Source organism: Mesoplodon bidens (genome assembly GCF_964165515.1).
Source record: "Mesoplodon bidens genome assembly, chromosome: X".
Lineage (NCBI taxonomy): Eukaryota > Metazoa > Chordata > Mammalia > Artiodactyla > Ziphiidae > Mesoplodon > Mesoplodon bidens.
Window position 1 is genome coordinate 120712487 of NC_138163.1, and position 27079 is coordinate 120739565.

The 27079-nt window shown below is 42.4% G+C and overlaps 2 protein-coding genes across 2 annotated transcripts in view; one reads left to right on the forward strand and one right to left on the reverse strand.

Moving 5' to 3' along the window:
- The window catches only part of LOC308608555 (uncharacterized protein), a 934308-nt gene that overhangs the window by 184544 nt on the left and 722685 nt on the right, over positions 1-27079 (forward strand). The window lies entirely within an intron of this gene.
- PTCHD1 (patched domain containing 1) overlaps positions 10223-27079 on the reverse strand; it is a 54214-nt gene continuing 37357 nt past the window's right edge. Inside the window, exons 3-4 of the mRNA XM_081222649.1 lie at positions 25825-26485; positions 10223-14595 (exon numbers count right to left, since the gene is read on the reverse strand). Of these exons, the coding sequence (XP_081078775.1) occupies positions 12941-14595; positions 25825-26485 (2316 nt within the window). The 3' untranslated portion in view covers positions 10223-12940. The remainder of the gene's footprint in view (positions 14596-25824; positions 26486-27079) is intronic.

Sequence of the window (27079 nt, forward strand, 5' to 3'; positions counted from 1 at the left end):
CGCTCCGCGGCATGTGGGATCCTCCCGGACCGGGGCACGAACCCGGGTCCCCTGCATCGGCAGGCGGACTCCCAACCACCGCGCCACCAGGGAAGCCCCAAAGAAGATTCTTGATTGGCAGATCACATATTAATAAATGTTCAACTTGGCATCTCCTTATTTTTAATGCTGTGTGATGGCCAAACATTTTTGCAGGGGTGCTTGTTGCTTTCCCTTTGTCATCATCAAAGTGAAGTAAAAGGGACACACACATATTTGTTTTTAGTCCTGTGCTTTATTTTTAATTCTGTATAAATAAATACAAAATGACAAAAAGATATACGTTTACTGAACATTGCATTGATTGTGTGGCATTACACAGTGTGTCACAATATTTCAGCTTATAATTGTGTCCTTTAGCTGTTGATGCATAATTCTATAACTTTTAGGGTACAATTCGCCTGGAAGCTTTAGTGGAACCCCTGAGTGCTTACACTTGCAAAAGTTTGTTTGGGGAGTATTTGAGCCACAGTGGCTCAAGTCTAGAGATATTTCTGGAACATCTAAAACAGTAAAAGAGTAAGGGATGGAGAGGATATTCTTTTTGCGTTCATGAGAGGCATGCAGGGGTACAAATCTGAGACTACCACACTATAGTTATTTCAAGTCTAAGCATTGGATTCAGTATGTATATTTATAAAAATTATTCAGTAGTACTGATTCTTTCTAAAATTTGCGTTTTAACCATGGGAGGTCAATTGGCAAGGCCTGTTAACAACATTAATACTACTTCCAGGGTTTTTTCTTTTTCTTTTTTTTTGTGTCATTTTTCTACAATACAAGGTCAACAAAAGTGAAAGATTAAGTGGGACCCTTTGCCAACAACCTCACATTTCTTAATTCATATAAATGCAGACAGATATAACAGCCTGGGATCTTTTATTTAATGACCTCCAGTTCATGGGACTCAACATTCTTACAGATTCCACATCCGTGTTCCTGTTCAAGCTGTTGTGATAAGTATTTATTACACATTCTTTTACGGCTCCCTCTCAGTGGATCCTCTTGAGTTTGGTGAGTTAAGTGCTATGACTCAAGGGAATTTTTTAATATTCTTGTGAATCAGTGATGTCTTCTGCAGAAATGAAGATTTTCATGCAGATGATAAAATGTCATGTCAACGTAGTACCCTGGGGAAGATAACACTTGCTCCCAAGAGGGAGGGGCCTGGAGTCTTGAGTCATGCCTTGGTGATGAGAATTTTTAGTTTTTCTAACCCTCACTCTTGATTATTTTTTTTAATCCTAAGAAATGACTTTTCCATTTTAAAATCATTGCCTACCCCTCCCCCCAGGTTTTGATTACAGACTGTCAGCCCCCTCATCCCTGTATAAGACCACCCATTCAAGTATAAACACAAATGAAAATGTGGTGCAGTGAGGTTGAAATCAAAAGTCTCATGTTTAATATCTAACATGAGTTTTGTCCCGATGCCCTGTTGATCTTTGCCAGCTAAAACATACAGCTTTCCATCCTGTTTTGGATTCCAGCAAAAGCTAAATACTTCATGAGTTACAAAGCTCACCACCTTTACTGAGGGGTGTGGTAAAAGAATCTACTTTGAGCTCCAAAATTATCATCTACAATTCATTTTTAAGTGAACTTCTTTAAAAAGAAATCGCGTTTTTATCTTTTCCTATGGAAAAAAGACAGAAACGGAAAGTAAAATATTTCCCCTATCAGAAATTGTCCATGTATTGAAGGCATCCAGGTTGCCTGATGACATCATCGCAGGAGTATGGAGAGAGGCAGTATTCGTTCTTCTAACAACCTTACTGAAAGTTTTAGCAGTGCCCTTTTATAGGCAGCAGCTTGAGTGTTAGTCTATTTTTAAGGGAGATTTGGACTAAGATGGAATCATTTACTAAATATCTGCATAAGTCTGGAATGTGCACGTATTTTGCCATTAGGATTGAAACTTAACTAAGTATATGTTGAAATATGAAAATGAGCTCATTCATGTTCGCTTTTCCCTTGGTCCTTATTTTCTGGGCTATTTAGGGAAATGTCGATGCTTGAGAGTAGACCAAAGTGGCAAAAATCCAAGGAATTAAATTTAGTTCTTATGTATGTCTTCCTACCATAAAATATTTCCAAGTTAGTTGACTAAATTAATTGAACATGCAGTTGTGAAGTGGAATTCTTCAAGGATTTGCTAGTCAAGGCCTGGTTTTCTGACCTCAGTTTTTTTATCTGCATTACAGGTTGGCTTCTGAAAAAGGAAGCCATTCTGGCCTTTCTTCCATTTGTTGGAGAGTTACCACTGATGAGAGTGTCCACACAGAAATTAGCCTGTGGATGTTTACACACACACACAGACACACACACACACACACACACACACAGGCACCCACCAAACTCTAGACAGCTTTTTTCCCGTGTGTGTGTGTGTGTGTGTGTGTGTGTGTGTGTGTATGTGGGGGGTGTGAGAGACAGAGACAGAGAGAGAGAGAGAGAGAGAGAGAGAGAAACAAAGGGGGTGGGGGCAGAGAGGGAGAGAGAGAGATCTGATTTCAGTTTCCATGGAAATGGGCTAAATAAGGACTTTAACAGACAGGAGTTATGAGTGCAACTTCTTTGCTATTCCCAGCTCAGAACTATTGAGAGAAAATTTGAAATCATTCCAATCCTTTACATTTTTACAAGATCAATATTGTAATTTAGTACCTGTGACATATAATTTTGGATTCACACTTTCTTTGTGATGGTGAAATCATGCATCCATTCAGTTAGCCCTGAGAAATAAACGAAAATGAAACCCCCACACACCCCCCGACCACTGATTTGACACTGCACGCATATATACTGCTTTGTCACTCCCCTCGCAGGCTTTTCTGCTCCCTCTCCATGTAGGTGTTGACCTACACCGAGCATTTCCTTCTCAATTCTAAATGTCTGTGGGAGGTCAGAATTCTATGGAAAAGAGGCCAAATTTATATTTTTCTTTGGCCTCTGTTGACTTCCTTTAAGCCCAGGCATGTAGGTACATAGGATTCTTCCTGCTACAGTTTTATTCGACTGTTTGTGATCATATATTAAACTGAGGCCAGGAAATGCGTTTTTCTTTTCTTTCTCCAGAGACAGAGATGTAACATTGTGACCATTAAAGCCAAAGAAGGCACCATATGCAGGGTTTTTATTAAACGACATCTGCTGCTAAACAAACAAAAAACCCAAACCTCTATCTGTAAGACATTAAGTCATATAAACTTCTTTGATTGCTCGTTTGGAAAAAACAAAACAACAAAAAAGAACACATACTAACTGCTGTTAAAAAGCACTGAAATATCTGAATGTAAAAAAGAAAGGAAAGGGAAAAAAAGTAAAACTGAAGATGTTTCCCTGGCCCACTGCCATTTCTCTCTTTGGTTGTGTCTATCAGAAGATTAGAAACCTGTATGAAAAAGTGAAAGCAATAAGTTTGAAATCTTCTTTACCCTTGGAATTTGCTCTCAAGATTGAAAACAGGGTGCTTTATTGGAAGATGGGGTTTTAATATGAAAGGATAGTCAGCTAAGGCCTCAATGTATTTGGCATGAGGCATTTCCCAGGTTTAGTGTGCTAAGTGGCTCGGGGGCTGCTACAGCCTATAAATTCCTTGTGTAAGCCTGAAGTATTGCCCTCTGGTGAAAGCTGGTCAGATGGAGAGGAACTGTGGGATTGCCAATCATCAGTGGGACAGTTTTCCCTGCTGATTTTGTTTTTGTGTAGGTGTGAGATGACGTAAATACATATTTTAGGTGTCAGAGAAACTCAAGTGGTACGGAATATAGGACATCATTTTTTGTTTCCTGAAGGAGTTGGTCATTTTTTATTCCTGATTTTCTTTAAACATCTTTAACATGCCTTGACTTTAGGTAAAAAATATAGTTGGTTAATTCTCCTTGATCGACAAGTGTTTTAACTCTTTGTGGGAAATTTTTCTGGGCAAATTTTCAATTAATTCTACCTGAGCAGGTGTTGCCTGCCATGGATCAAAGTGGTGTGACTCACACTTTGTCAAGCGCGGGGTGCAACTGTGGTATTTTTCCCAGTAGGGTTTGATGCTTATCTGTCTCAAATCTGACCAAGCTGAACTAATTATGTGCTCTAGGATTTGAGTATTCCTTTTTAGTTTAAAACTAATTTATTACTTTCAGAATCACCTACTTTCCTGTTGTGAAGAAACCCAACTAAAATAGGGGGAAACACAAGGTAACACTGGGGTCTCTGTTGAAGAAATAGATAAGACTTCTGAAGGCTCAATTTAGTGATTAATCTGACTGACAAGATGTAATCTTCAGATCAATTACCACGGATACAACTTTAAAATTCATTGTGATTTAGCCCTAGACTTTACAGAATAATATGCAATTTCAGGAACTTCTTTCATTAGCGATGACAATAAGAGAGGGACCACATTTTGCTATCTAAACTATTTTATGTCTAGGGTGAGGATCTTTCCCAGCATCACTAAATGTTTGATATAGATTCTCTTGCCTTTTGTCACCCACTGAAGTTGGACTGCTAAAGGAACGTTTAGCTGTTATGACTATTTCATTGTTACTAATTGTTGGCAGGAGTTACCTTTGATGTTAAAAAAAATGCATTGGCTATCTAGACATCCTTTTTATAGCTTTGAAACATCTGCACATTTAGAGGAATGAGAGAAATTTGGCCAAGGAATCATTAAACCCAAGTTGAAACTGTCCTTGTTTGGGCCTAGCATTCAACAACTCTGCTCACAGCATCTAAGCTGGAGTGTGAATACGTAACTGTGGGTGGGTGAATTACGGGATCATAGACAACAAAAATAGAACCTGAGTGTGTTCTCATAAAGTTACTAAGGAGGAATTATAGATCGAGAATTCAAAAGAAAATGTGGGGTCCTTTTACTTTATTTAAAAAGTATAGATTCAGGCTCCATATCTTTTATCTTATAGAGATTCCTGAACAACTCCATTATTCTCAGCTCATGTTTCTATTCATCGCACACAAATTTGATTCATTTCACCTTCCCAATAATTACCTTTTTTCCTGCCACACTCGAAATCTTAGGAACTGCACTAGGGCTCCTTTCCCCAACTTCTCTCTCTTTTTTTTTTTTTTTTTTTTTTTTTGCGGTACGTGGGCCTCTCACTGTTGTGGCCTCTCCCGTTGCGGAGCACAGGCTCCGGACGCTCAGGCTCAGCGGCCATGGCTCACGGGCCTAGCCACCCCGCGGCATGTGGGATCTTCCCGGACCGGGGCACGAACCCGTGTCCCCTGCATCGGCAGGCGGACTCTCAACCACTGCGCCACCAGGGAAGCCCCTCCCCAACTTCTCTTAATGTCTACTCCCTGTGTTTGTTTGTTTGTGTGTGTGTGTTTGTGTGTTGTGGGGTGGCTGTAAGTTTCTGGTGTTGGATAGTTCTTTCTGTTACTTGTGTGACTTTTCTCTCAAACTGATGTTTCTTATCACTAGGCTTCCCTGGGTGGCACCTCCTTTCCTTGAGGTGGATGAAAGGTACTGGCTTTCCCATCAAACTAATGCTGCAGATAAACGGAAAATGCCCACTCCTTCTTAAGACTGGCAGTTGGCAAAACGAAGAGACCACCCCATATGTACTTCTTCCTTCCTCTCCACTCCTTTTCTCCTTGTCTGGATTGCAGAGCAAAAATTCTAGGTAAACTTCCCCAATTCCAGACTTTGGGAGAGATCTCTGTGGTTTGGGGTCACTGCTGTTCTCACCTGTGACTTAGAAAAATTCCATTAAATGCAGTTTTCCACTTTAAAGCTGTTAGTTAGCACTTTGTAAATTCCAAGAAACATTCACTTCCTCAGGTTTCTTTTTCTTAAAGTGTATTATGTGGCTGGTCTCAGACATGCTCACGCATAGGAAACATATAAAAGGGGAAGATAATATTTTTTATGGTTCCCTACAGATAGGTGAAGCCTTTGGCTTGCCAAATCCCACTGAACCACAGGGCTGGGCCTACTAAAGCATTTTAATGTGCCTCAAATGTGTCAGGTATCTTGTAAAAGGCAGTGTGCATGTGCATGTATGTATTTATGTGAGTACATGTGTTATAGGTGTGTGTACATGCATTATGTGTGCCTGGTGTGTGTGTGTGTGTGTGTGTGAAGCAACGCTAATGGGTCACTACCAATTTTGGCCAGTCACCTATGGTCCTGGGAGGCATCGTGGAATTTGCCTTGGTGATTCTGGAAGGGGGCAAAAGCAATTCTGGCAGAACGAATTTAAAGAATAAAGATGTGAAAGTCTGAGCCAAACATGTTGAAATTTCACCCTGGAAATTAAGTACATTGTTTTGCCAAAGAGAATCATATTGGTTTTCCCCAGGATGAGCCTGGAATGGGTGGGTAATGGGAATGGGCCGAGTCTTCGCCATTTTGTGGGAATTAAACGAAGCACTTTATAGATCTCAGTGAGCCAAGTCTTCAAACTTCATATCACATGCTACAAAGTGGGGCTGATATTCCTCCACCTCAACAGAAGGCTTCCCTTTTCACGGCTGGGCAGGGGGTTCTGTAAATGGCACTGTTCAGTCACCAGTGCCTCCTTTGTGCTTCAGGGAGGGCTAAGCAGTGCTTCCCCAGCCTTGCCCTTAGGACAACCCAGGTACATTCCTTGTGCATGCCAGAGGAAGCACAGCTAACAGGTTCAAATAGAGTCGTTTATTCTCTAGCTTCCTCCATCCATGTCTACGATATCTAGCTGATGGTTGGGAGTGTAGAGAACCGGGCCTCAATTTGTATATGTGTGTCCAAGACACATGTGACCTTAAGTGTAACCATACGTCCATGGCCGTGATTTCCTATGTGTTCACTACAAATATTACCGAGATGAGTGAGACCCATTGTCCCCCTCTCTTGAATGGGGGTCACTTGGGAGCAGCCCTTCAAGGATGGCACGCTGCTGCCACAAGCACAGACCTGTAAAGCTTGGAGACAGGCTGCTCTGCTGCTTCTTCTTTAACAGGGCCCACATCCACATGTCACCTTTGCTGGCTGCCCCCTCGGTGTGTGTCGATGTGTGGGGAGTGGTTACTGTAAGTTTGAGGCTATATATTCCTTTGTTGCAACAGTAAGAATGTGGTAGCGGCCTGGTATTCTTTCTGCCAATAAGAGCATGATGCAGAGGGGTCCTTTCCCCAGTCTTGCCCTGGAGAGTGTGTTTAACTGGTGCTAGAGCATAGATTGGACAATGAAAACATGTTTGCAGATTAAACAAATGAATGAATGAGGAATAAAGGAAGAGTAGTAGGCACTTGGCTGGGCATGAAGAGACCAATACCTAGAAGCAGTTTTGGCTCCTTGGAGAAAAGATGGTTGAGAAATTCTTGATTGCCCATTAGCCAAAATGAGGACACCAGGATCGCACTCCCAATGAGGTCTTTATTAATTGAGGACAGTTGTTCTTCACCCTTTTGGGGTCACAGACCTCTTTTGAAACCTGGTGACAACTATGAACTCTCTTTAGGAAAATGCACATATGGAACATATATACACATTTTTGCGTATAATTCAGTTTTAAGGAGTTCAGAGTCCCACCCTCCCACCAACTCATTCATGGCCCCCAGGTTAAGACCCCGTAATTTAGACACATAGAATTTGGCAGTAAAGTGGCAGAATGGAGAAAGGACTGAGGCTAGGAGCTAGGAGACTTCAATCATGGTCCTGTATCTGCTTCTACCTGGCTCTGTGCATGTAATTTCACTTCTCCAGGTTTCCATTTTCCTAAGTGAAAAACAGGAGGGTAAGCTTAATTCTATCCAATGGTTCATCTGGTGTCAATATTCTGGAGGGGGAAGAGGCTGGCGTGTCCCACAGGAACAGCATTCCTTCCACCAAGGGCCCTCTGTGGGTCGCCTCCTTGGTACACGTTGCTTTCTTTGTACTTTGAAAAGAAGCCTTCTTTCCCCGGGGTTGGCTCCTCCAAACCTTTGCCGTGCTCATTTTAATCTAACCTGAAAATTGACACCCAGGCCATAGCTGTCTGCTCACCTCACCTCCTCTTCCTTGCATGGTGCCCTCATAGGTATCGGAGGACTTCAAACACATCACCTGGGCAGGAGGGGGGCAGGTGAGAGGCGGGCTGGGGAGGACAGCCTGACACTGCCTATTCAGGTGAATGGATTTTAGCTCATTCACTTTCCTCTTTGCTTTCTCCTGGACTGGCATGAGACAGAAATAAACAGTTGTAACCACCACGGGGAGGTACTCTGCAATGTGTTGGCTGAAGCCATTCTCAGTTCTTTGCCAGAGAATCTGGTAGTACTAATTTAATATTTTCCTTCGTGTTGCAGATTTGCCATGCTTTAAAAAAATAGGAACTTTGTCTTTAAATACCTGGTGCTTTTTATGTAGCACAGACTTAAAAGCAAATTACCCCAAAGCAATGTTCAAATGTCTTCACACAAGCTGGGCATAGTAATGAAATAAGCGCCCTCCCCTCCCCTCCCCACTCCATTCCCAACTGCCCGTATCCCTTTCTTTCAAGGATTACAATCCAACTCTACCATCTAGGGCTTGTGCCACCTTCACACTCACTCCACTAAGTGATGATCCAGCCAAATTTTGAATGTCTTAAAATGACCAGGACAACTCTGCATTTTTACATAGCCCTAATCCTGGGCTCTGATCTGCACAAATCTGCTTCTCTGTAGCTTTACATCCTGAGCTCTAGTGCTACTGTGTGGGATGGACAAATTACAAATAATAATGTCTTTAGTTCCTTCTCTATGCCAGGCCTTGCCACGAGTGCTCTCTGAACATCTTCTCATGTTAATCCTTACAGTAAACCCACACTATCACTCAAATGTAGGCTCTCGAGGGCAGATTTTTTTTTATGTGATTTGTTCACGGCTGTCCCCAGTCTCTAGAACAGTACCTGGGTGATATTAGGCGCTCAGTAAGTATTTGCTGAATTGAAAGATAGTTACTGTTATTATCGCCATTTTACAGATGAGAAAACAGAGATTCACAGAGATCAAACACTACTATAAGCTGCAGGGCTACTTTAATAGGATCCGAAGGAATAAAAGCCATTATGAGGAGGATATCATTTGTGTCCAAGAGGCTGTGACTCATGCCACACCCCCAGGGCGGCTGCCCAGCCCACTTGTTCTTGAGATAGACACAGCCAGGCTCCATTGCTGGGGCTGGAGGAAAGTGATGTCATGGTCCCAGAATGCCACTTAGAACAATTGGGTGGTGGTTAGTTAAAATAAAAGGGTTATCAAGGGCCTTATTCAGAGCAGCATATTGCACAAATAACTGTAGCCATGGAGGATGGCATCTGATTATCTCACTTCTGCCTGAAGATTGAGGGGTAGAAATGGTAGGAGCAAAACAAGAAAACACAAACAAATGTCACAAACCAAAGCAAAGCAAAACCCCAAAACCTAAAACCCCCCAAACCCAAAACAAAACTTATGAGCTGGAACAACGGTGAAGAAGTTTCATCAGCGATTATCTTATTTTTTCTGTGCAACAAATCGGCTCCTTTTAGCCCGAGGAGCCCTCACGCTATTCATTGGGCTATTGCTGTAGGACTTAACAATAATGCCCTATTTCAAGTGTCATTTTCTTTCTTGCAAACCCCAAGCTTCTTGTGAATTTACATCTTCTGCTGAGTTTAACTCAATGAGAGAATATCACCCTTACCCTGACTTTTCTTTTTTTCCTTATGAATGGCCAAGAAAGCCCAAGTATCACAGGTTTTTTTTTCTTTAGTTGAGCAAGGGAAATATTTTCGATGAATGGAATATTTTCTTTGGTAAACAAACAATACATACCAACTCAAAACCAAGCAAATAAGTTTCTTTGGTAAAGTGGACATTAATGTCTTGGTTGGAATTAATTGAAAAATAAAACTTTTGCAAGTGTTTGCTAGGATCGTTCCTCCCCTCTTTATAGCAATTGAAAACGTAAAACTTCATGAAGTAAAGACTTAAATTTTGGGGGGATGTGATTCTGAGCTATTTTTTTTTTTTTTTTTTTGCTGTACGCGGGCCTCTCACTGCTGCGGCCTCTCCCGTTGCGGAGCACAGGCTCCGGACGCGCAGGCCCAACGGCCATGGCTCACGGGCCCAACCGCTCCGCGGCATGTGGGATCTTCCCAGACTGGGGCACGAACCCGTGTCCCCTGCATCGGCAGGCGGACTCTCAACCACTGCGCCACCAGGGAAGCCCCTGAGCTATTTTTCAAACGTCTTCTCCATGGTGGGGCTAAACCAATGCTATTAGAGCAATTACTAATAATGAATGTTAACAAATAAATGATAATGATCAACAATAAATAATAAGTAGTCAATCTTGGCATGCAGACTGCCCCCAAAATAATTCATTCATTCCGCAGTCAGAACTCCATAAGCGTTGATTTCAGGTGCTGAAAAGAGAAGTTGACAAGGTTGAAAATGCCCTTCATTTAAAAATACAATATCCCAAGGTGTACAGAGACCCAATCAAGAGGGAAAACTACTATCTGTCATAAAATAAAGTTCCACAGTAAGTCATTCTGGTTGACCAAATTGAATGGTTAAATTCTCAACAAAATCTGCTTAATTGGTGTGTGTTGTATCAGTTTTGTGGAGTCACTGTAACCCAAGGTGCTCCACGTGGCCGGCACTAAATCAATGGCTGATTTAGAACACGCTCTTCAGAAAATGATTTAGCAACATATGATTTAAGACTAAAACCAATCCCCTCTTCAGCTGTGTTTCATCAATGATAGCCTAGTTGCAGGCCCCCTGGGGAGAGAATTGATCGCAGATCTATTATGCGAACTTGCCCTTTTTCGAGGATTGCATTTGTCCTTAGATTAAAGCTCATTATCTTCTAGTTGAGTGCATAACACATTGGTATGATCGCTTAGTGTGTTTGCAGGAGAGATTGAACAAGTGTGTAATGCACTAGCTATGATCCCCTGCACATATATCTAGAACTGTGTGAACAACAGTACATGAAATAGAAAGCACGGGTTTGCACTTGGTGTAGTTACATCTGAATCATTTGGGCATCTTTGCTGTCTGGAAAGACAATGGTGAACCTAAATCCCAAACATTACCCAGACATTAAAAAAAAGTCTGCCTTGTGGCCAATAAGTCCTATGTTTCTTCCTTGGAAATGTACTTTGAAGGGAGTAGTAGCCCTCTTATGAGAAGATCTAAAATTGGCCTGCCCTGTCTTAGGCATGCTAAAATGATGGAAACCCTCCAGTGGTGTGACCCTGGGTGAGTCACTTTATTCTCCTAGGTCTCAGTTTCCTCCTCTGCAGGGGATGGGGAAGTTGCACAGTACATCCGCTAAGGTCCAGAAAGGTTAGGTGCTTTGGGGAAATGCTTACCACTACAGATGTCTAAATAAGCTACGTCTCTAAAAGGGAAAAATACTGTAGACATTTACCTCAAGTGTGACCAGGTTTTAGCTTCATTTTTATAGACTTAAAGAAATGCAGGGGTCGGGGGCAACATACACAGCCTCTTCAGATCAAACCATTTCTGTTTAGATACTGTAGATACTGCAAGTCAACAGTATAAACATCTAGGCTCGATAATGTACAGAAGGGCCGTGCAAGGAAGTAGAGGGGTACCAACGAAGGTGGGGGCATGGGGACCAGGAAGATGAAAGTGCAGCCAGGTTAGCAGGAAAGCTTGGCTATCATCGTTGATAGATTTATGGTGGTGATTACATCTTCCAGTCATTTCCATTTATCTCACTTTCAGCCCTTTATGTCTGCCTGAAGTTCTCAGTTTCAGGACTTACAAAGTTTCAGGACCTTTCTCCTCTGTATCTCTGAGCAAGCATGTCTCCTGAGCGAAGGCAGACTGGCGCTACAAGTGGGAAGCTGTGGCAGATAACCATGTCAGTGTTCATTTCTCCTTCCTCAGCTATGTGTGGGCAGATGTTATTTCTGGGCATCCATGCAAAAAAAAAAAAAATGCATGTAGGGCCAAACCGCAAACAGCTGTACCAGCTGGCCGTTTTTGTTTTTTTTTTTTCTTTTTTTGTCAAAATGGAAATACTATCTCTGTGTTCAAGTAGACACCTGCTTTTCCTTCATCATGCCAGGTATTTGGGTTTGGCTCTGTGGTTTTGGGTACTCAGAGCCTCCTGCCAAGAGCTGTAACTAATAAAGCAGATCCACTTGGTGACAAGCAACAAGATATACCAAAATAGAATCGCCTTAACTCTGCATTGCTGGAGCTGTCATTGGTTTAAAGGTATATTAACCAAACCATACCAATGTTAAAAGTATATTGATGGTGGGTGGGTGGGGTGTATGATAAATTCATTCTGGACAACAAAACTGCCTCACCTGGGTGAGTTTAGAGGTGACTCAGTTTCAGTCCATGGGTGATGGCCACTCCGCCATGTGTCTGTTTCTGAGGTTCTGGCTTGCTTTTGGTGGCCAGAACTTTCACAGACATCTCCTTGGGGTGTTGTGGGGATAGATGAGATGGCAAAGACCTTAGACCTTAAACCACAGACCCTGCTTGGAGCTACCGCTCTGCAGAAGTTCTGGAAGCTTTATTGTTTGAGCAATGCTCAAAGCTATTTCTGCCTTGGCAGCTGACCTTTCAATCAGAAGGTTTTTATCACAATACCAGCAACATCTGCAGTGTGAATAAAAGAGGATTCTGCTTGCTAATAAGCTTTTGCTTATTTGATCTTAGTTTAAGAGACTGTGAGTCTCCTAGGGGTGTGTGTGCGTGTGTAAATTTTCTCTGGTGACAACCTTTTGTTTTAAAGATTGAAAATATGCAATGCCCATTTCCCCACCTTGTCCTTTACTTTTTTTGGCAATGCCTATTTCTTATTCTGAAAAAGCAAAGAACAACTTTCAATTTGTTTCCATTAGCATCATCCCTTTGCTCTTGATAAGACCTAGGGTGAGAATATAACAAGCAGACGCTATCACACTGTTGTAATTTGGTCAACCACTCTGGTACTATCGATATCCACCATTTCTACACACTCAATTTCCTCCCGATTTTCAGGATTTTTCTTCTCTTTCCTTTTTTTCTTAGAGGGCGGCAGGAAAGTCAGTATCACAGGTAAAATGGCAAAGCAGTGAAAGAAGGTGACAAATGCTATTAAAAACAAGCACCTGAACAGTGTACAGGTCAGATTTGAAGGCACAGCTGCAAGAGGAATCAGACCAACAAGATAGCAGAGGTAACTCTGTACAATAGCTACCCCGTGCACTTCCAGGGCATTTTTTACCCACTTCGTTCTTGTGAAATCCTTGCCCAGAACAAAGGTGGATAATAGTGGAGCACAGTTGTCAATTGTGTAGTTAATTCCATAAATTAAGCATAGCACAGAGATGCAGTCCAGTTCTACTTTCCATAATGTCATGAAACCTATAACTCCAAACTCCACGGACACAACCGTTAGAGTGAGCCAGACATTAATCAGAGAATCTGCCACCAGGAATGCCGAGAAGAAGAGCAGGAACAAAGCACTGATGCAGGAGTTGTGCAGGGGGGCTCCCAGAGAGGAGGCATATCGATCCATGTACACGAAGGACGGATTGAAGACGATGAACTTCACCTTGGAGGTGACAGAAAGCCTCCTCAGGGTCTCCAGGAGATCATAGAGTTCTTCTCTGTTCGTTTCCATGGTCTTGGCCACCAAAAACATTCTGGAGGCCACTACATCAACCTCATCATTGTACTTTTTAGAGAAGATGATGTCCTCTTGAAAATGTGAAAACTGGGGGGCTTTCAGGAAGGAATTTCTCAACATGTCTGTGAAATTTTTCTTAGGCAAGCCAGTGGTCACATTGAGTTTCCGAAGGTAATTTAAATAGCTCTCAAACCAGGATATTCGCACAAACCCCTTGGTGTATTCTAGCACGTCTTCTTGGACACTAGTGTTCCAGTATTCTATAGACTCATATATGTAAAACCCAATCACCGGACTGTAGTTGCTAAAGTACTTTTGCTGGGCAGTAGTGTACTCAATGGTTTGTGTCGCCGTTGCTACGATGTTCCTAAGGTCTGACCCTTCACTGACCTGCAGATAGCCCATTAAGGCAAAGGAAATATAAATAAGGTAAAAGAGAACTACAAAAGGCTTGACATAGGTGTTGGTTATCCAGTCACAGTAATAGCGTTTGAGGAAACATACCAATAGGTGACTCTCGTAAGTGTTCGCTTCCTCGCCGTCAGCTGTTTCCTCACTGAACCTGGCTGTCAGGAGAAACCTGTACCATGCGGGCTTCTCCTGCAATGCCTCGGGCTTTGGGACTTTCCTACAGAAGATACTATGCTGGTAATTGTTTTCTATGTAGCCAGTGAATACCAGGCTGGAACCATAAAACGAGAGTACATAGAGGTAGTTGAACAAGATTGCGATACAGGAGTTGCAGCAGAAAATCCTGGCTGCCTCAATGTTCGTGAAAGGGCTGGCCCCTATGCCAAAGGTGACCAGGTACATGGCAGTGGTGAGAGAAAAGGAGAGCATGGAGTCTGCATAGACTGCTGCAGTTCTCTCTTTAACGTGTTGGTCTTCTCTAGTTTTCCTCCAGGAGGATAACATTTCAAAAGTCCCATATAATCCATGACCTGAGGGGGCAGAAAAAGACCAGATCAAAAATTGAAAAGGCGAATCTCTCTAAAGCGGGGAAACACCTTGGTCCTGGGGAACTACTGGGTCAAAGGAAATATAACCCGTCCTAGGGGTGACAGGTGACAGTAAGTGTCACTGATTTCTCCTGTGGAGAGAGAAACTCGTGCTTTAGTGCATCATAAACGTTAGGGGGTAGGGGGAAGATAGGGGAGCTAAGATCTTCATGCTTCCTTCTGGCTCAGGAAAGCTGGGTGGACTTTTGACTATAAAAATCTGAGTAGACGTGTGCCTATGTCTTTTGGGGATTGTGCACATTGATAGTTTAGGGTTGTTGGTGCAGTTTGCAGAGTATTTGTTTGCCTTGGCTGGTGGAGCACTCCAGAGAGGATGCCTGGCCCCTCATCATTTTGCTTGTCATCCCCACAAGTCTGGCTGGAGGGCAGCACAGACGAAGGTGGTGGGCAGAGGGTTCTGAGTTAACGGCTCATCACCTCATTTAAGTTTGGCCAAGTAGAAGGCTTCAGGGAGAAAGAAGCACTGGATTTAATCTGAGCCTTCACAGGAACCTAAATCACAGCCTCTTTTTTCTTCTTGCCCAAATATCAATGCAGGAAGCAATAAATCTGTGAAACAGAGGGAAGCAAAATAAGTAGGGACAAGTTTCAGTGAACAGGAAGGATGGAAGAAGGGACAAGATTCCTGTGAACTCAGTGGATAAAAATGAAAATTCAGGTTGAAAGTTTGTGGCGCGTCTCTTGTCTTCAGGGATGTTTGACCCGTTTTCGTTGTTTATGGATGGCGTCTCAGGCAGGCGGTGACTCTGCCGGCTTCTCTGCGCTCTTTGGCAATGGCCTCTGAGGGACGGGGCCAGATCAGTAACCTCTCTCCTGAACTACTTAGTGCCTTTGGCTCCTTGGTTAGTATTCCAGTAACCTTGGAACAGCAGAGGTACAGTAAGTGCCCGTTTTGACTTTATTCTACTGCCTAAAACCAGATCTAGTTGAACTTCTCCCATCTTTCCTAGTTGGAGCCAGACATTTCCTGGACGGGCCTCCCCAGGTTTCCAGGCCGCTGCAACGTTGAAAAGACCCACAAAGTGACCTGTTGTGGCTTTCTGTCGCCCCTGTCTTGGCACTGAGATCAGCAGATCTCACTTTCTGCTTCTACCCCTGGGCATAGTCAATCCCATTACTGAGGGTCATAAAATCTTTACCCTGTGGTACAATAGTCTGGTTTTTAAAAATGAATTTAAAATCTCCAGCCAATCGTCATACTGAGTAAAGTGAGTCACTGTTATCTTGTGTTCAGTCATTGAGCGCTTGTCTTCCCTCGTGCCCAGGCTGGTGGTGTTTATATATTTATTGTGAGGTCTTGGCCTCAAACCCGAATGCCCACTTCATAGTCACGATATAGGCCTGTTTCCTCAGAGAGATTTGGCATTTATCTTAATTTACTAGGCACTGCTTTACAGCCACTTTTAGAGGTCAGGTCAAGACTGTCAATTTGATAACTAGCACCGTGGCCCCTATTAAACTGGAGGCACCTAAACTCCCCAGACATGAAGTAAAAAGTGCACTCGCTGACTGGCATACTGTTGTTAATTATGTTTTAGATAGTTAATGTCTAGTCTTACCAGGGAAAACTATTTATTAAGTTTGTTGCCACTGTGTTCTCAGGAAGGACCAGCTGATCGTTGATTAAAATAACTGATCCCTTGAAATGAGGGTAAAAATACCTCCGAGGCACCTGCATCCTGGGGAAACAATACTGACCATTTCACCTGGGGCCATGTAGAATAAGTTCTGGTGGGCAAAACACACTTTAGAGTTTCACTGAAAATGGCAAATGGAATTTTATGTGTTTTCTTGCTAGAAACAAACAAACAAAAGTTTTAAAACAGGGCTTTGGTACTGAGTCATTTAATATGGTAAGAAAATAAAGATGCATAGAGCAGGATTAGAATTACTCATATAGTAGGATTTGAATTAAATCTGTTCTGCAGTCCTTTTTTACAATTGGTGTGATGTTTTATAATGATATTATCTGACCCTGACTCTTGTTGGAAAATACAGTAAGAATCCTTTTCTTACCTTGCCGTTGGATGATCTTAGAAGCTAATTGAGGAAAGGAATTTGAGTTAACAGAGCTACTAGGTGAAAAGAATAAGGCATTTGAGGGTCCAGAATGAAAATAATCAAACTCAAGGAAAGGTGGAAGTAAGCTGTTCGCCTGTCTCTTGAGATCTGTTGCTGCATTTTAAATGCCTTATCCTTCTATAGTTTGATCATTTTTATTGAGTCCTGACTCAAGAACATCACATGTTCTTGGTTCTGGGGGCAGTTCCAGAGGATTCCGATTTTATTCATAGGGGCTTATGCTTCTCCTTCATTCCTCTCGCTGCAGGGGTGTGCATACAGATACAGAGGCCAGAAGAGGAAGCCCTGAGAAAGAATCTGTTTTACCTGATCACTCAGCGTTTGTTGCTAGTCATTGTTGGCCTGGCCTGCAAAGGCCCCCACCGTTATTCCTGATAGGCTAGATTCTTGATTCTCAAGCCACACCCCTCTAGCAGATGCCTACACCCTAAACTCCAAATTGCAGTTGTGCACTGTCTTCAGAGAGCTCTTTGGATTTCAGGGACAACTGCTAACACCATAACTGGGCCTCCTTACTGAAGCTCGGTCAATCAAGGGAGGGATGAGTGCCAACATAGCTGCAGGCACCTCCCAGGGATGAATAGCCTGGACTGCCTAGCTGGCACCAGACCTGATTCACAGCTGGGTATTTATGTTGAAGAGTTTGGTCTATTACCCTAATGGAAAGCTGAACTGTGGAGCCCCTGTTTTCTGTCCTGGACTCAAGGGGGGGACATGTTCCAAGAGCCGTAGGACGTGAGGAATGTCTGCTCTGCCCATCATCACAACTGAATTGCCTGTGGTTTGGCCTTCAAGGGTATTCTTTTAAATGCAGCCCCCCTCTGGAATAGTGTGTCTACTGAAGCAGCTTCCCTTTGGTCTGGGGAATGGGACAGAGAATGGAGATGGGGAGGGAGTGCAGAGGAAATCATAGGTAAGGAGGATCTCACAGAGACTAACTCCTTCCCAGTTTTTCCTCCAGCCAGCCCAGGTCTTTGTTTTTACATCCATTTCAGAAACTGGGCCAATGAAAACCAAGGAAAGGCAGGGAAGAAAGATTTTGGTACATTCTGTTCCTCTTCACTTTCCTCTCTCAGCAGCTGCCTCCTTTCCCTAGTGTCAACAAATAGATTTAGCCCTTGGTGACCAGAGGCCCTGCACGTAATGGGAGCCTGGGCTCATCATCCAAGGGGCAGGTCCAAGACCTGGGGCAGCCTGAGACCTGGAAGTCAAAGACTGCTGCGTGGTAGTGAGCCTGCCAGGAACTGACCAGCATCCTAGCGCGCTCCCTCTCGTACAGTCACAGTGGTTAAGGCTGATGAATTGCCAGAGGGAACTGCTAAACAATACATACTGATTCTATCAAATTCTGAAGATAAAGAAGCTTTTAAAGTATTCACTTAGTCTTTGAAAAGCACATTCAAGACGTTTGTTTCTGTTTCAGTTCATCGCATGTCTGTATAGTTATATGCATATGAACACATGCCTATCAGTGTGTCAAGACACACACACAGGTCCAAGTTCTGATTATTCATGAGTGAATGCTCTGTGGCAGCGCAGGCTTTTAGCCAGGCCCTGGGATAAGGACAGTAGAGCTCTTCACCGGTCGGTGTTCAGATACAGTTTATACCAGGAGTGCAATTTAAATTTTATTAGCAGTAGTCTTTGGGATTTTCATCTAGTAAAGTCAAATACCGAAGGATTTAGGCTAATCATTTTTCTTCTTTTCCAAAGAATTTTCTATCTTTATGTGCAGTTAATTTGCAGGCTTTGGAGGCAATGAAGAGACAAGGCAGCACAGATGATAAATAACACTAATGGTGGAAAATCCTCCAGTCACTTAGGGTGAGTCTCAGGAATACTCAACAGATTAAATCTTACTCTCACCCAGACTCTTTTCTGGGACCTGACCAAAGCCTTTGGGATTGTTTACAATCCACCGACGCAGGAATTGACAAGTGAATAGTTGAGAGTTAACCTAACTTTACCCAGTAGATACACTTACGGAAAGTTGTTCATAAAGTCAATTATATATATATATATATATATATATTTTTTTTTTTTGGTGGCCTCTCCCATGGCGGAGCACAGGCTCCAGACGCACAGGCTCAGCGGCCATGGCTCACGGGCCCAGCCGCTCCGCGGCATGTGGGACCTTCCCGGACCAGGGCACGAACCCGTGTCCCCTGCATCGGCAGACGGACTCTCAACCACTGCGCCACCAGGGAAGCCCAAGTCAATTATATTTTAAATGTATTTAATGGGTTTGCTATCAGAGGCAGTCTGGGTGATTTGTTTTTTTTTGTTTTTTGTTTTTTTTTTGCCAATGAATATCACAGGCAAATCGATCTACTTTGTACATTTGGACTTTGTAAGGCAGATTTTTCTTCAGGCCCAGATTCTCCTGCCTTCCCCAGCACACAGAACCACAGCACGGAGGCTGATGCCTTTGGACGCTCCTCACATTTTAATCCTTTAATCCTAGCAGGATTTCCTCATCCTGAGTCCCTAAAAGTAAGGAATAACTAAGAAGATGGAGGAGGTAAAATGAGATGGCTTTCAGTTTCAATGGGAAAACATTTAATATCAGGAGACACTGAAGCCGTTTATAGCATGCCTGGGCAGTGCCAGATTTCATATATGGAAATAAAATCACTACATTCTTCTAGAAAATCCATGGAGTGTAATGAATGCATGAGCAAAATCTGCTTAAAACATATTTTATTCTTAGACAAGTTTCACTAAGTAGCTCATGTTTATAGAAAGCTCTTCCTTCCATGACATCCACATAAATTCATGATTTTTGTTTTTCTGAGAAGAAATTTAAAGTGTATATATGTCTGGCTTGAGTAACATCTGTTTTAAGGGAGAGGTTCATTAATTGGGTTACATTTACACTTTGCCTGTTACAAACATTTACTTTCTACACTGAATTGTTTGGTTTATCACAGCCTGTTTTGTCTCACAGTTAAGAGTGAGAGTAAAGGTGTACTCTAAGTTAAGACAGAGTTCACATCAGGGCGAATACACACATCTTACTCTTTCTACCAGAGGCTTGTCACATTTTGGTAATTCTAATCACAGCATTGGGTTTTAATCTGAGAAATGATTTTCCTTCATTCGAGAGCTGCAGATAAGAGTCCAAGAAATGAATTGGCTAATAGCTCTTCCTTGTTTAAAGATAAAGTATTTACATACTGTGTGTGTGTGTGTGTATACGCACACGCACACACTATATAAAATCAGTGTGTACAACTGTGGCCCATAATATATGCTATGGTCATTGTGTAATATCTCTTCATATAGAAGACATATGTAATATATAAACATATGTATATGTGGCATATCTTATTCAAACACATTTTATATATTTACATATAAAATGTGTGAATATATACTATGTAATATAGAAATATATAGTATTTCTATTCAGACATTTAAACAACATATGTAATGTTATAAACACATAAAATATATATAAACATGAACTTACTGCATAATATATCATATTACATATGATATATAATATAGGTAATGTGATATATAATATGTATTATGCACTCATATTACACAGAGACACACACACATGTACCCACATACACACACACACGCATACACATACACACAAGATGACTAGTAAGTTGATATGAAAGTTATTTTACTGGTGAGGAAGGGAAATGTTAGTGCTGCTACACCAGTCAGTGCAGAGAAGGGGCTAGAATCCCTCCCTTAGGTTCCATCTACATTTTGGTTCTTGGCTGGTGAAGCAGCCTAGGTGAAATGCAGGGTTTCCTTGACAATGACTATGAATCTGCTTGCGTTGTGAGCTACTGTAGACCCATGTGGTCAACACTGCTGGGCCCCAGCAGTGACTTTCTGAGATGCTAATCCAAATGCAACAACAAACTAGGTGTCTCTCCTCATGGTCTGGTTTTTTTTTTTTTTTTTTTTTTTTATAACCAGCTTAGTGCCCTGATGTTGCTTCCAGCTGCCGGACCTTCATGGAATTGGCCACTCTCCTATTCCCTAGACTAGTTGGCTAGACCACCCAGAGGATACCCAAGAGACCTGGGTCAGAGATGAAGCACCCTTGCACTCCTCTGCCTAACTGAGCTCTGCCCTCCTGGACTGTGCCCCTAGTCCTGTGCTTTTCTTCCTTTATGGTTAAGGATAGAACAATAAAACGTCTTTGATCCATCCCCTCAAACCTATTTTTCCCCACCCACCCCTTATGTAAGGAGTGGTGGAGCATAAGAATAAAAAGCTGAGAACTAGCCACAAAACTTGATTACACAGTATCCTTGTAAATTAGTCCCACAATGAGCACAGGTCATTAGAAAAAAAGCTATTCAGGAAAAAAAACTTTGAAAAATTACTCTCTTATTCCACATCAGAGGTAAACAACAGTGGGAACAACAAAACCCCTATAAATCAATTATTTTTCTAGAAACTACTGAACCTTTTAGTGATTTATATCTAAGCAGAGTATTTCCACAGCATTCAAGCATACTTCTACTCCATCATGTAGATTGTCCTATTGTTGCAAATAATGGACTTCTACGATAATGTAGTAGGTTGAGCCATAAGAAATGACCACTTTTGTCGTTTGAAAATGGTCAGATAATTGGTACCAATTTTGTAGGTGAAAAATGGTTGAATATTGACAATTTTGTATTTTATTATTATCTGGCTGATTTTTCCCTCTCACATTTCTCATGACTTTAGAAATATACCAGAATACTCATCAGGAAAGCAAACCTTGGCAGGTTTGCTTAAGTTTAGAGCCAAGATAATTAAGAGTTTCAATTTCTCCGTTAGAACGAAATTTCTTGCACAGGAACTTTTACCTCTTTATAAGCCTGAGCTCCATATACTGCGTCAGATTCTAGGTGGCAGCAAATAAGAACAAATTCTCGGAGAACTGAACCTGATCTTCTGGTTTCTGCTAAATACAGATAATCTTAGAATATATACCTGAACGAAGCCAAATATCCTTGCTATTAGTCTCCTCCTAACACTTAATCACATCCTTTCTTCCTTTCCTGTCCTTGAGTTTGAGTGGCCTGGCTGGATAATGTAGAAGGAAGAGGGAACCCTGGATCTGACATTAGACTGTCTCAAAATCCCAAACATGTGAAAGAGCTTGAAGAATATTTTTCTTGAAGAAAAGTTTTCATCTCATCTGGTCTCTGAGTCTCTTGTATCTCAATAAGTGCAAAGCAACCCTTATAAATTAGATTACCACATATAAAGTAATATCCAAAATATCTTTCACCGCAACTTGAATTCTCCCCTTTTAGCTGTACAGAATGTACATGAAGCACCAAACCTGCCAGATGAAGAAGGAAGAAAACCTTCCTTCTGTTCCCTTCTGTATTCTCCAGCATTCCATTCCTTTCCTGATTTGTGTCTGATCAGCAAAGCTGTGGAAATATTAAGCCTGTAAGGAGAGCTTGCATGTGCAAAAACTGTGCCAATTTCTTAAATCATACCCAACTGCAGGGCAACGTTGTAAATCCTCATCCTTTAAAGGAAATTCCATAACGGATCAACATGATGAGTGTGAGATGTTTACAAATGGCAGTTCAGGTACCTCAATACCTGGTGTTAACATAGTTTGGAAAGAAAGGATATTACGTTACGCATAAGGGGTATGGATGAAATAAACTCCTCTCCAAATTATAACAACTAAAAAATGTCAATGATCATTTATGATACTGTAGACCTTTAAGAATTTCAGCTCTAAATAAACTGATCTGACTCATATGGACAGGGGTTTTGGCAGAAGTGGGGTTGTCTAATATGCATGACACTGATTAAAAACATTCTAAATCCTGATGTATCTATGCTTACATCATTGCCAAAATGATTCATCTGTGTAGGATATATTCTTATTGCCAGAGATGTCACGTATCGTCTTGGCTAGAAACACACAGTCACATCCCATTATGGTGAACTCTCAGAGTTTATCCAAATTCTTTCCTATTCTGGAATTTTGTCAGGTTAATACTGCTTGACACACATGGTCTTAAAATTTTCCATTCTAAATCTACTGCCATTTTGGCATTTGGCTGGGTCTGGCCTTATGTGACTGGCATCATCACACTGAGACTGTTTATAGTTTGTTGAATTTTAAATCTATAATTGTTTATCACTTTATAGACCTATTGTCGGCCAAGGAAATGTCTGGAAAGGAAAAAGAGACTTTTTCTAAGATACTTTTCCTTCTAAAGGAGGCCATATTTTTTTAAAAGTTTTATTTGATAGTATATTAATATCACAGAAAATCAAGAAGTTTTGCTTAAATCTGCTTAGTTTAGAAACTGGACAAGTTTATTGACTCATAGTGCAAAATGCTTTGCACTGCATTTCTTCTTGGTCATTTGAAATATTTATTGGCATTTTAGGACTGGTCATCAAAAAACCAGAATTAAACATTGGTCCTGAATGCAACATTTATAAGCATGCTCTGGCTTATATTTCATTTTACAATCAAATCTGAGAACGAAGAGTTTATCTGAGAAATACAGAAGGGCAACTATCCTAAATCCAGACGCTGTTGGCTTTACGAGCATATTAAGCATCCATTACGTGATGCAAAGTATTTATTGCAAATGGCCTTAGCTACTAAAATGCGTAGCTTCCTTTCATGTTGTGACGAAGTAATTTGAGATCTCTTTGAGCTGAAAATGTACAGAAAGGTTGCCTACTGACTGTCAGCAGGGAAAACTGCCATCAAATCAATGCATGTAACATTCCTCACAAATTACAAGCAAGGGTGTATGGGGCACTGTGGCGCTTGATCTCTTTCACGACAAATGCCAGATTTTTCTGAATTGAATTCATGTGAAGTTCACTGATACTGGGTCTCCCTTGCTAACAGCATCTTTCCATCCATCTCTTACATCCCTCCCCACACCAGTGCTACCTGCTGTATTCCTTTCTGTGTTGACTTCTACTTACAATATTTAAAACGTAAAAAAGTACAAAAATCAGTTTTAAGAAATTTTAAATATTGTAATTTATTTTACTTAATAAAATTCAAGAAGTTTTGAATATTTAATTTCATTTTACTTATAGTGAAATTGGTTTTTTAGTGAGATTAATTTGAAGAAGTTTTGAATATTACTGTTTAGTTTTACTTAGAAATTAATTTTAAAGACCTCTAAATATTGTAATTTTGTTTTATGAATGCAATTCATTTTCAGGAAGTTTTAAATATTGCATCATTCTCTGAGCTCACTGGTAACTACTTAAGAGTGTCATAAAACCAGGAATGATAGTCCTTTTTCTAGCCCTGACATCCTCTTTTCCTCACCTTAAGAACCTGTCTCCCTTCAGTTTCCCATAAACCCTTATCCCCGTTTATCTTCCTCCCACAAAAACAATCACAGCAAAAAATACACTATTTTTAAAATGAAAAGCTAAAAAACAAACAAACAAAACAACCCCCCAAGCATCTGACTAATCATGAGCAGAACATTTTAATTGAAATCTTGACTCAGGCCTCCGTGGAAGCTCCTCATAACCAGTCCTTACTCACGCTTCAAGGAACCGCCCTGTATTCCACAATTGACCCACATTGTCTTGGGGTTAATCTTAAAGAGGCAAGTGATGTTGCCATCTTAACAGACTGAGTTCAGGAGGAAGTATGGCAGCCTCGTCCTGTGCTGAGTTCGGCAGTGATGAATAAACCGATCTGGTAAATTCGCAGCATGCTCAGTCTCCGCACAGTGCCCCACTTTTCCACAAAGGCTGCTAGTATGTGTTTATTGCCTGGGTGTCAATTCCCACAGGCCGCAGAGCATGGAAGGCCGCACGTAATTCTGTGGCCCTGCCAGCCCCGCACGTTATCATTTAACCATCACGCAGCTGAGATTTCCCGAGTAAATTCCTTTCTTTTCTACTAACCCCAAACAGGACACAAGGCATACTAATGAACTCCACCATAGTCTTCCCTCAGCCAATGAGAAGTGTCACTTCATTTGTCATGTCAGTATCTGATTCCAAATGACATTTTAATTTTGCTAAAGGGATTGATGAGAAGTTGCCAAAGAAGAGGGGGAAGCTAACTGAATCCTTGGCCCACAAGAACTCTGCCATCTCAGGTTTTCTGGGCATGGCACCTTCAAAATCAGATGGACAGAGCAACTGACATTGCGTTATGACCCCTACGGCTTTATGTTGACAATTATCTCTATCAGGAAGTTCCTGCAGCCTCCAAGAGAGAACACAGTGGGATTCTCACACTATCGTTTTAAAACGTTCTCCTGAGTTCATAGCAAAGACAGGAAAAAGTTACCTTCTTATTTATGTCTCACTTGTTGGCTTCAAAGTTCTCGTACGTTTACCATATCGTTCTGTGTGACGTTCGCACCCGCTCAGTCCATCGGGTAGGGAAACCGAGGCCAGTGGACACTGTTCGTGCCCAACCTGTGTGCCCTCCCGTTCCCCATTCTTGAGCTCACGGAAGTCTTCTTACTCCAAATACTGGTAACCTGAGGGATTTCTCCAGCTGCAGGAATGTGCTTGGTCTTCCCTGGGAAGTGCTGGGGAGTTAATGACTCGGGGGAGAACCCTCAATGAATCATACATAGGGTTTCTGGGTACACTGCGCAGCTTTCAGCCTCCTCACCCCTCAAGGAGACCTCTGAGGTCTCTCCAAGGTCCCCAGTGGGACTGAGCCACAGGTGCCCACAGCGGTAACCTGCTGATTAACATACCCCGAATCATCTTCCTTCCCTGTTTCATGTCCTCACTCCCATGCTGGGGTCTCAAAGTACTTGTACCTAAATCCTTGTCTCAGGGTCTGCTTCTGGGGAAGCCCAACCTAAGGCCCTGGAGCACAGAGATTAATATCTGCTCAACACCATGCAGCTACTTAACGGAGAACCAGGGCTGGAACCCAGGACTCTGGACTTCCGGCACATTTACCAGATAAGGCTGCCTCTTGTGACCCAACACCACCTTATAGAACTGGCCCCAGGGCTTCTGGGCAAGAGGAGGACGCCATAGGCTTCTCCTTGCCTTTTAGGAACCCAGTCACCACCACCAGAAGGAGGAAACAGAAAAACAAAGGGTAGTAATTACCTAGCATGACGAAAGGGACTCCCAGGAAGGTGGAATTGTATTTCCCACCAGTAAGATTGATGATGCCGGCCGCAGTGAGAGTGGCCAGGCTTATGGTCACCAGCCCGAGCAGGCCCAGCCAGGGTTTGCTGCGGACGCAGTCCTGCATGGAGCAGCAGAGGATGGCCATGGTGGCCACCAGGATCAAGCTGGTGACCAGGTAGCGTTCTGATACGCGGCTGGTCTTCTGGAAATCTTCCCTCAGTGAGGAGGACGTGTAAGGGTACATTCTGACTTTGCCGTTAGATTTCTGGAACAGTCGGACGGTGTCGCAGAAGCTAGACTCCCACCTCTCTGCCACCATGTCGTTGAGACTGTTGATTGACTGCAGGTAGTAGGTGAGCTGGACGGCCTCTGCGGATTTCACTCGGTCCTTGCTGTGCACGGTGACGCCTCCAAGCTGGTGCCCGTTGTAAACTGCCCTCCCGTCCTTTAAGTGAGTGATCGGGTACGTGATAGCAAAATTGGTCCTGTTGGTGGCCCGAGCATTCTTTAGCTCCTCCAGGACATGCACTATGTCGTCCACGATGCAAGTCTTATCGTTATTCAGGATACATATGTGAGCAAATGTGTAATTAAATCCAGGCCTTGGAACCTGGATCCTGGTCACAGCAGCATGCAACTATGGGGAAAAAATGAGAGTCAGTGTTTATTACCAAAAATAAGACATTACTAAGTGACATTAGCTCTGTGGATTCAAACGTCTCTATTTTTTGTGGGGGAGGGGAAAGGGAGTCACTCATGCCATCTCTAAGCTAAAGAGTTCAAATTAAATGTTATAACCTTACATCAGAAGTGGGTAGTAAGGATGTAAAACACAAATTTGACTAGTGGTCCTCACAGTGTGGTCCCTGGACCAGCAGCATCGGCACCACCTGGGAACTTGTCAGAAATGAAAATTCTCAGACCTGGCAAGTCACAGTCTCTGGGGTGTGGCCAAGGAATCTGGGTTTTCACAAGCCCTCCGGGGGATTCTGATATAGCTAAAGTTTGAGGAGTACCAGCATTATTGCTACATGTTGTGTTTTTTTTTTTTTTTTTAATGCGGTACGCGGGCCTCTCACTGCTGCGGCCTCTCCCGTTGCGGAGCACAGGCTCCAGACGCGCAGGCCTCAGCGGCCATGGCCCACGGGCCCAGCCACTCCGTGGCATGTGGGATCCTCCTGGACCGGGGCACGAACCCGTGTCCCCCGCACCGGCAGGCGGACTCTCCACC